General features: G+C 45.4%; 1 protein-coding gene across 2 annotated transcripts; it reads right to left on the bottom strand.

Moving 5' to 3' along the window:
- Positions 1 to 3,484: 3,484 nt before the first annotated feature.
- On the bottom strand, positions 3,485 to 8,170 carry PFN4 (profilin family member 4). Of its 2 annotated transcripts, XM_028517752.2 has the most exons (4): positions 7,879 to 8,170; positions 7,326 to 7,463; positions 6,437 to 6,542; positions 3,485 to 3,928 (listed from the first exon to the last, which is right to left on the bottom strand). In XM_028517752.2, exons 1-4 carry the CDS (start codon positions 7,993 to 7,995, stop codon positions 3,900 to 3,902), a joined length of 390 nt encoding a protein of 129 aa, XP_028373553.1. In that variant the 5' UTR covers positions 7,996 to 8,170; the 3' UTR covers positions 3,485 to 3,899. The 2 variants fall into 2 exon arrangements, with proteins under 2 accessions (XP_028373553.1, XP_035883767.1); XM_036027874.1 differs by lacking the exon at positions 3,485 to 3,928 and having other exon boundaries at positions 6,351 to 6,542.
- Positions 8,171 to 9,813: the final 1,643 nt, after the last annotated feature.

Below are 9,813 nucleotides of genomic sequence, written 5' to 3' on the forward strand. Positions count from 1 at the left end.
GCCACTCCGCACTGCAGAGGAGCATTTGCAAATTGGGACCAGGACAACAGGGATGGCGAAGGAGCCTGACACCATGACTCAGGAGTGGTCATAAATTTGGGAACGTAAGGCCAGTATTAAAAGGTACATGGCTGAGGTTTTGTAGTGGTGAGGAAAAGCTTGTACACAGAAGGATTGGACTCGTGTGTCTCCAAAAGACAACATCAGGGCGACAGGGTGACATAGTGGCAGAGTGTTCAGCCCCTCAATCAGCACGCTCCGGAGACAGATGGGTGGCCCCAACAGGCAATGGGTTTGCTGTCACTAAAAGTTTTGTGATAGAAACAGGATGACAAGATGTTGGGGCACAGAGGGGGGTTCACATATCAGATGCAAATTGCTCTAGATGGCTTCTAAGTTTTCATCATTTTGTTCTTACCCAATAACCCAGTTATTGGGGGGCAGGATGCAAAGGGCCAACTTACAATTTTACATGGAAGTATCAATTTTAAGGAGAAAATGTTTTGATTTTTAAAAATCTTTTTCCTATATTTTATTTTCTGATTCCTGATTCCAGTCTTGGTTTTTTATTAAGATTTTATTTATTTTTAGAGAGGGAAGGGAGGGAGGGAGACAGAGAGAGAGAGAGAGAGAGAGAGAGAGGGAGAGAGAGAGAAACATCAATGTGCGGTTGCTGGGGGCCATGGCCTGCAACCCAGGCATGTGCCCTGACTGGGAATCAAACCTGTAATGCTTTGGTTTGCAGCCCGCGCTCAATCCACTGAGCTATGCCAGCCAGGGCCTTGTTTTTTGTTTTTTGTTTTAACAGAAGTTAAGTAATATTTTAAAACAGCATAGCTGGCTTCTACTCTGACTCCAAAGCCTAGATTTTCCCGCAGCCTGCCATGGTGGAGGACTTGACATGCTTTTTGCGTTCTGCAGGGTCTTTATTTAAATGACAGTCCTGGAGAGGTCGATTGCCCAGTGTCAATGCAAGTTTTGACCGGATAGAAGTTGATGAATTTATATAGGAACTGAGCGATTCCGATCTGTTTTCCTCCTCTGTGTATGCAGTTCCCTGTCTACATTCCGACCTTGGCAGAGAAGCCCTGGTCATGTGTCCCAGGGGACCACCTGCATGCAGAGATGGTGGTGGCAGGCATTGGGGTTGAGACCTGGGGTCTTGTGGACTTGCTTCTCTCCAGACTGCCCAAAGGATCACACAGGTACACACCCCCACAAGACGTATTCTGGAAAGTTACTTTGCAAAACTACATCTAATGCAGGGAATGGCACACATTTCTAGGCTAAAAGTCAAGATGTTTTTCTTTGGATTTAACCTGACCCTCTTTTGTTGAAATTCAAACCCCACATTGCTTGATATGACACAGATTTCCTGGGCACCATTACTAACAGGCTGTAAGGCCTTTGTATCCTATTTTGTAAAATGGGAAAAACAACTTCGTTCATCCGCAAAGAACCAGAATGCAAAGGTTTGCAGAGCGGAAGCCACAGTTCCTGAAACTGTCATGGCTCCGGAGTTCAAAGAGTGGTGTGTGTGCTGGTGAGGATGAGAAAAGGGGGTTGGAGGCTGCAAAGAAATTTTTTTCATGCTTGGGTGACCCTCTGCTACCAAACTTCACCCTAAATAAAAAGTAATTATGTGGCATATTTATAGGCATTTACTCTGCCCTGCCCCCTATATTCTTAGAAAGCATTCCTTCTGGGCTGTTTTTAGTGTAGAGGAAGCAGCTTGGCTGGGTGAGGATAGAGGGAATCATCAGGAGCAGGTGTTGCAATTAAATAAAATTTACAACAAAAGATGCTCTGACAGATATTGACGATATGGCTAATACTTGCAGCCTGAACAGTGATTAGCTAGAAACGCTAAGCAGCAATTCCCAGAAATGACTGTAATTAGTTATCTTTTAACACAGCTAAAGCAATTCACGGCATCTTTTCCTAGAAATTCTCTAGAATCTGTGAATAGGGTGTGGTGAGCAATCCCCCCACATTATGTTCACCTAATTCACCCCCAAAGTATCCCCTCCCTTGTTTCTCTTTCCCCGAATCCCTCATTCCCTTTCTCTCTCCTTCCTCCACCCATCCCTCTCCTCCAGGCAATCCAGCCTGCTCTAATCCCACCCCTGTCCTTTGTGTAGGCCCCGGGGGACGGCAAAACAGCCCCTGTTCCATGCAGCCTTTTTACGGTGACCCAAGAATGACTTAGTTTAGAGTCCCAAGAATGATTCTCAAATCTAAGGAGCCTCTGTGGTGTTCCAGCTGCTGAGAATGGCGTTGGGCCGATGCAGGTCTGGGCACTGCCCCGGTAAGGAGCTGTTCTCAGGCCAGACCTGCTCAGGGAGCTAGACAGCTGGCATGGGCCAGAACACTTGCACCATTTCCAGTCTGTTCCTTCCTCTTCCTTCCTCCCTATTTCCTCCCTTCTTCTTTTCTTCCTTACTTTAAATATTCATTCACAGATGATTGAGTGCCTACTGTGTGATAAACATTGTACTGGGTAATGGGATAAAATGATCAGGTGTGGGAGGTTGGGCGGTATGAATACAGAGAGCAATTTTTAATAACTTTAAGGAATCTTTTTGTAAAGCTTTGAAGTGGAAAAGAATGAAGGTGAAACCTTACTTTACACAATGTACAAAAAATGAACTCAAAATGGACCAAAGACCAAAATATAAGAACTAAAATTATAAAACTCTTAGAATAAAACAGGAAAAGCTTCATAACATTAAATATGGCAATTATTTCTTGGATAGGACACCAAAAGCACAGGCAACAAAAGACAAAATAGGTAAATTGTACTATATCAAAATTAAAACTTTGCACATTAAAGGACACTGTCAAAACAGTAAAAAGGCAACCTATAGAATGGGAGATAATATTTGCAAATGATATATCTAATAAGGGGTCAATATCCAGAATATATATAAAGAACTCCTACACAACAACAACAAAAAATTAAACGCTCCCAACATTTAAAAGTACACACAGGACTTGAATAGACATTTCTCTACAGAGGATACTCAAGGAGCACATGAAAGATGCTCAACATTACTAATCATTACAGAAATGCAAATCAAAAACACAATGAGACCCATTTCATCATATCCATTACATAAAACTTATAAAAACTAGAAAATGAGAAGTTTTAGCAAAAATGTGGAGAAATTGGAATCTCTCTGCACTGCTGGTGGGAATGTAAAATGGTGCAGCTGCCGTGGAAAACAGAATGGCAGTTCCAAGAAGAAAGAAAAAGAAAGAAAAAAACAAAGAAACAAAGAAAAAAAGACCATATGACCTTTCCTATGACAAAAAGAAAAATATTGTATGGTTCCATTCATATGAGGTACCTAGAGCAGTCAAGTCCATAGGGGCAGACAGTGGCAGGGGCTGGAGGGAGAGGGGAATGGGGAGTTGTGTTGGATGGGTACAGAGTTTCAGTGTTGCAAGACAAAAGGAATTCTGGAGATGAATGGCTGGCGAAGTTTGCACAACAATGTGAATGTACTTAATGCCAGTGAACTGGATACTTAAAGTGGTTAAGATAGTAAATTTTATATTATATGTCTTTTGCCACAATTAAAAATAAATAAGTGTAAAAAACCCTATGAAAGTAGAGACTGGCATAATTGCTCCCAACAGATATGCCCTGTGACACTATCAGTGTTCTCACACTCATGCCAATGACTAACACTTAAAAAAAACAAGTTGGCCCAATAATTCCAGTCAATTTAATTTCAATCTTTTGAAATTAAAAAAATTGCTCTATTAACTCATTCTTCCTTTTCAGTATATTCTGCCTGGTCTTTTTCAACAACAGAAGAAGGCATTGCTTTTTTTTAGAATCTGTAGTTATCTTCTGAAACAATAAAAGCTGTCCTTCATAGTCTTCTGATGACTTAATTTCCCTTTTTTCTTAGATATTCTCCTGAAAGAAACAGAACATGGTTATTATTCATGAGCAGCGAATTATCACTGCAATACGATTCACTCATGTGTTTATCGTAAACACTGGTGAGTGACTAGCAGGTTCTAGGCACCGTGCTGGGTACTGAAGATACACGGATGACTGAGAGTTAGGGCCCAGTCCCTGCCCTCAAGGAGCTCCTTGTCTAGCAGGGGAAATAGAAATAGAAAAATATCAGTTATGTTCCTAGAATCTTTCATAATAAAAATCTTATATAGTCATAATGCTTTGCTCCCCAAATTTTCTCTAATCATAATGTATAATTTGTGATAGAGAAAAATATAATTTTAAAAAACATGTGAAGAAAATAGAAGTAGTGAGTATGTATCTGGCTCCTGAGTGGGTATCAGCTTCATCCCACCCCTCAGGCGCATCCGACCTCTTTCAAGAGAGCCTGTCCCTCCCCAGGGCAGTGGGTCTCAGCCGCATGATGTCGGCTGCCCTCGTCTCATACACATGCTTTGGAGTCTTTTGTGGTTCTGAGCAAGAATGCATAAGTTCTAATAAAAATTTTTTTAAAAGAAATCATCCTGCAAAATATACCTTTTTTAGAATTGAGGTTAATGTTTTAATTGGATCCGACTATTATATTTTGATTCTTCCGGTAGTATTCATGTAATGTCCCTGAAGCACGCTCACTTCAGTGGTATATATTGTTAGTGATGCAACATTACTGCCCATCCTAGAACTCTTCCTTCTGAAGCCTGAGAGGTGTATCATGTATATTATTTGGGATGATTTCGGAGCACCATTTTTTTTTGCAATGTGCATACACAATAGGATAAGGGAAGTATTGAAAATGTGAGAACTGCCCTGGCTGGCGTGGCTCAGTGGATTGAGTGCGGGCTGGGAACCAGGCATCGCAGATTCGATTCCCAGTCAGGGCACATGCCTAGGTTGCAGGCCACGACCCCTAGCAACCGCACATTGATGTCTCTCTCTCTCTCTTTCTCCCTCCCTTCCTTCTCTAAAAATAAATAAATAAAATGTTAAAAAAAAAAAAAAAAGGCCCTGGCTGGTGTAGCTCAGTTGATTGAGCACGGGCTGGGAACCAAAGTGTCCCAGGTTCGATTCCCAGCAAGGGTACATTCCTGGGTTGCAGGCCAGAACCCCCAGCAACCGCATATTGATGTTTCTCTCTCTCTCTCTCTCTCTCTCTCTCTCTCTATCTCCCTCCCTTTCCTCCCTAAAAATAAATAAAATCTTAAAAAAAAAAGAAATAAGTTAATGTTAAAAAAAAAGAAAATGTGAGAACTTAAAAAAAAAGAATATATAGTTTCTGTGATGGTACCTAATTTCTCAATTAATCTTTAAGATTCAGCTCTCTGGAGCCTTCCTTGATCCTGTTAGGCAGGGGTCATTCATTTGTTCATCAAACGTGTATTAATTGCCTCCTTGACATTTGACACTAACTTAGGTGCTGGAGAAAGGAGAATGATTACAATGCAATTCTCGCCTTCTAGGGGCTCACAGTTTAGGTTAACAAAGAACTATAAGGGCAGCCATAATAAAGGTATGCAGAAAATACATAGCACAGTGGAGGGGTGTCTAAGATCTCACTTGGGTCTTCAGTTTTTGGGAATATGCCAACTGGACGTGAAGGGGCAGGATCAGAAAAGGAAGACATTTCAGGAAGATAGGACAGCACGTATAGAGGTATGGAAGGCAAAGAATATATACTGGTTTCCTAGTTTCTTAGGATGGTGCAGTGCACACTGTATATCACCACTATTTGTTGAAAGAATGAAGGAATTGCTGCTTTCCTTACTAGGAGAAGTAAGGAAAGAACTATTTCAAAAGATTGTTCAAGTTACTCCAAAAAAGTTTTAGAAATTTCAATTTATGGTTGATTAAAAACCTAAACACAAACACAATTTATATCATTTATTAAGCTCAACTCACATAAATAGAATTTCCCAGTTCTATATTAGATCTTTATTCAAACATGTATAGCCATGGAAGGAGATTGGAGCAGACACCAACAGGCTGGTTGCCTGGCTCACAAAAATGTCTTTTTCTATAGAAAGTCTCTTTATAGTGTGGGTGGCCCCCAGTAACTACATCTCTTGTTTTTTTAACCTGCTGCCTCCCTCCTCCTCCCCTACCCAGCTGAGTGACATAAGGGTAAACTACATGATCCAAGACAGGTCAGCTCAGGGTTTTAAAAGAAATTAAGAGGTAGAAATGTGAGGCTTGGCCATGATACCGCTCAGGAAAGATGGCAGCTCACAGAACCAACTCAATCCTCTTAGGGAGACCAGAGAAAAGTTCTAGCAGTGTTCCAGTCCCTGGAATCAGTTTCCCTGGGCGCAGCTGGACTCCATCCTCCCAGTGGTTCTAAAAGAATCCTCGGTACCTTTCCCATCAGCTCCTGCTTCCTGTATCCTAGCTGATGCGGTCTCTGTCACTTGCAGTTGGAAAACTCAGCTACCGTAGGGAACGACGAGGGGCACCCGGAGACAAACTTACCCAGCTTCTCTGTGGCCTCCACGCAGACACTAGGGTACATGCCCTCTGTGTAAGTTGCCACCAGAAGATACAGGTGGGTCTTCACAACAATCACACCAGTGTTTTCCTGGATGAGAATAAAATCAAATGCTTTCTCTTGGATCTGATCACAGGACTAGCAGTTATGCTACAGCTGTATTTTTCACAGTTTCCTGACTTCCATATATTCCTGTATTTCTTTTGGATGCTGTTTCACTGATTTAGTTGCGTTACTCTAAAAGTTTTAGGTGTCATAGTGACAGCATGGGTATTTTGAAAAAGTTCCCCAGTTGACTGTAATATACCTTATCCCGAAGAGAGAGGGCATATACACATGGTGGAGCTGGAGAGCTCTGGGCTTGAATCCCAGCGCCTCCATTTTCTGCTGCATGACTGTGGAAGAGTTATTTAACCTTGCTTAGCCTCAGTGTCCTCACCTGTAAAATGAGGCTACTTAGTTTATAATGTGGATAAAGTAGCCTAATCCATAATATAGGGCTTTCAGTCAATGAGACTTCATCCCCTTAATTCCTGATAGGCAACAGAAAGTTGAGAGGTTTTAAGCATATGGTGATAGCACTTTTTTTTTTTTTTTAAGGAGGATGTAGATTACAAAGGATAGACTGTAGTGGAAGGAGTCTGTTCAAACAAGGTTCAGTTGATAGATTCTGGAACAAATATTTCTCAAAACCAGACTCTCTGTTAGTACTTTCTTTTGCATATGCTCTCCTGGCACCAGACCGCAGTCTCAAACACTGCCGCTGCAATAATGGGCTTAGTCTGTGCTATAGATAAGATCAGAAAAGATGCAGAAAATTGGAGTCAAATTCCGAAGGTTTTCCCCAGCTGTTTTCAAATCTCCAGTACTCACGTTCTTAGCATAAAGAGAATAATCGTCTGCCCGGACGCATTTGTAGTCCTTTTCCTTGAAATACAGTCCTTCTCTTCTGGCTTGCAAAGGGTTCTTGGCGAACCCATTCACAAGTGTTCGGACGTCACTGGGCATTACCTGCAGAGGTTCAACAGACCGAGAGTCAGCAAACCGTGGCAGGCTGGCCACGTCTGGCCCACGACCTGCTGTTGAATGCGTGCACCTAAGAATGGTTTTTTACATTTTTAAGTAGTGGGGGGAAACATCAAAAGAATAATTTTGTGATGGGTAAAAATTACATGAAATTAAAGTTTCAGTATCCATAAATCAAGTTTCATGGGAAGATAGTCACACCCAGCCTTTCACTGTATTGTCTGTGGCCACTTTCCATGACAACTGCAGAGTGGTGGTGTCGTCGTGACACGAAACCTAAATTGTTTACTATGGCTTTTTCCAGAAAAGTCTGTTTGAAACGCTTCTACCCAGACTCTCTCTCTCTTTTTTTTTTTTTTTTTTTAATTTAAAACTCTATGCCCAGACTTGTCTTTCTTACGCTGAACCCTGGTGATGCTACAGACAGGCTCCGCTCCTGGAGCTTGATGAGGGCTGCGCTGTCCACGTGCTTCGTGCCCAGGAGGGAATCGAGCAGTAAGTTCTGCAAGTGGCTCATGCTCCCTCGGCTCTGAAGAAGGCTGCAGGGGAGAGGATCCTCTCTGGCTGGCTTTCAGAAGACCTGTGGACACCAGTCTCCCTAAGATGCTTAGGATGATTTCAATACCAGCATGCGTTCTCTGAAAAGACAAAGAGTGAAAGGGGCGGACGATCGCCCGGTGTCCACCGAAACTCAAAGCGTAAAATGAAATCGTAGAATCAGGGGAAATCACAGTTCGCACAGAGCAGGTTATGCGGTGAGTTTGGACAACCGCAGCTCACCGTTTCCCAGCTGTGTCCGCGGTTTGCCTCACAATCACCTGCGGCTGAGAAACACAAAACGAACACCTGCTGGGATGGGGAAGCACCCAACTAAGAAAACGAGGCTGGGTGATGTGCTGGTCGTGAGTCCTCGCATTCGCTTCCCACTGACTAACATCAGGACACCAGCCCAGGGGACGAAAAACACTTTTAAGCTACTTAAAACGACATTTTCCGCACAGGTCACCGTGTTCCTGGACGGTCCTCATCAGGCCAACCTCACAAACACTCGTCCTTCCAAAGCACACTGAGGACAGGCCACAAGTCGAGGCGGGGGTGTGGGGCGGGGGCGGTAGGGTTCCCCAGAGCGTGATTGAGAGCGATGGTGGGGGGTTAATAGCAGTGCCCTTGGCTCGGGAGGCACAGGGGACTGGGGGAAGCGCGGTGGGCCAGGCGGGAGCGAAGGGGCTGGTGTGCGGAGCGACAGCCCGTCCACGGACACGGGGGAAGGCGACGTGCCTGCTATTGGCTGCGACAGCTGCCGCTCACCGAGAAGCGCCCCGACTGGGTTCTCAAACCAGGACGTGCAAACCCGCACTTCGGGCCTCCAGGTTTCTTCTCCGCCCGACGGGGCCGCGGGACCTCGGTTGCACGGTGCTCAGGGAGGCAGCCACGGTTGGGTCTCCGGAGACGGCGGCCCCTGCGGAGCCCAGGGTCCTCCGTCCGCTTCCGCGCCGCGTGGGCTTGTTGCCGTTGCTCCCACGCCCCGGGACACTGGATGCGAAACGTTCTTTACACTCCGAGGCCGCGGGCCCAGCAGGCCCGCCCTCCAGCCGCAGCCGACGCCTCCCCGCCGGGGCCATCGGCCCAGGCCGGCGGGGCGCAGTGGCACCCAAAGCCCTGCCAGTCACCCGAGGGGGCTTGGGTGCGCGGTGCGGCCAGTACGCTCCCTGCCAGGCCCGGGCGGAGCCCACGCCTCGTGCTGACCCAACGGGAGGGCAGGGTCGCAGCCCTGGTGCTGTCACTTCACAACGCGCAAGCCCTGGTGACAGCTGTTCCCGTTGATACGGTCTGGGGCCCGGGCGGGGTCCCTAGGGACAAGCAGATTTTGTCTGAAAGTCCCTCCAAGCAGCTCTGTCGGCGTGGACTTCAGTAGCCAGAACGTTGCAACTTGCGGGCCATCGGTCCGAAAACTGTTGCAATGCGACTCCTAGAAGCCGGGCTGGTAATTGCCACACTGTCCCCAAAGGGCTCTGCTGTCGGAGGACGTGGGGAGCCTGGAATTCAGGGGGCGCGGGCCAGCGCAGAGAGAACCTCCCGGCTCAAAGGAGGCTGGCTCTGAAGGAGTTGCCAGAAGCTGTGGTGAAGGCCCCTTGTTAGGGGAAGTGCTGGTGGTTAAGGTCCAGAATCTGTCCCACCTCCGTTCGTGGGGGCGAGTACTGATTATTCATTGAACAGAAGAGGATGGGATGGTGGTGAATTCTCAATACTGAATGAGCTGAGTTTCCAGTTTTTCTCTAGAGGCTCTGTTCTTTGGGACCACAATGAAAATTTTAGACGTCGATGAACTGGTGAA

The sequence above is a fragment of the Phyllostomus discolor genome, chromosome 6 (genome assembly GCF_004126475.2).
Source record: "Phyllostomus discolor isolate MPI-MPIP mPhyDis1 chromosome 6, mPhyDis1.pri.v3, whole genome shotgun sequence".
Taxonomy (NCBI): Eukaryota; Metazoa; Chordata; class Mammalia; order Chiroptera; family Phyllostomidae; genus Phyllostomus; species Phyllostomus discolor.

Excerpts from the sequence above, each read along its gene's own strand:
- PFN4 (XM_036027874.1), bottom strand. The coding sequence starts at position 7,995 with ATGAGCCACTTGCAGAACTTACTGCTCGATTCCCTCCTGGGCACGAAG. Across the intron at positions 7,464-7,878 it reads TAGCATCACCAGGGTTCAGC|GTAATGCCCAGTGACGTCCG; the intron begins GTAAGAAAGACA and ends GAACCTCTGCAG. Across the intron at positions 6,543-7,325 it reads ATTCTCTTTATGCTAAGAAC|GAAAACACTGGTGTGATTGT; the intron begins GTGAGTACTGGA and ends ATTCTCATCCAG.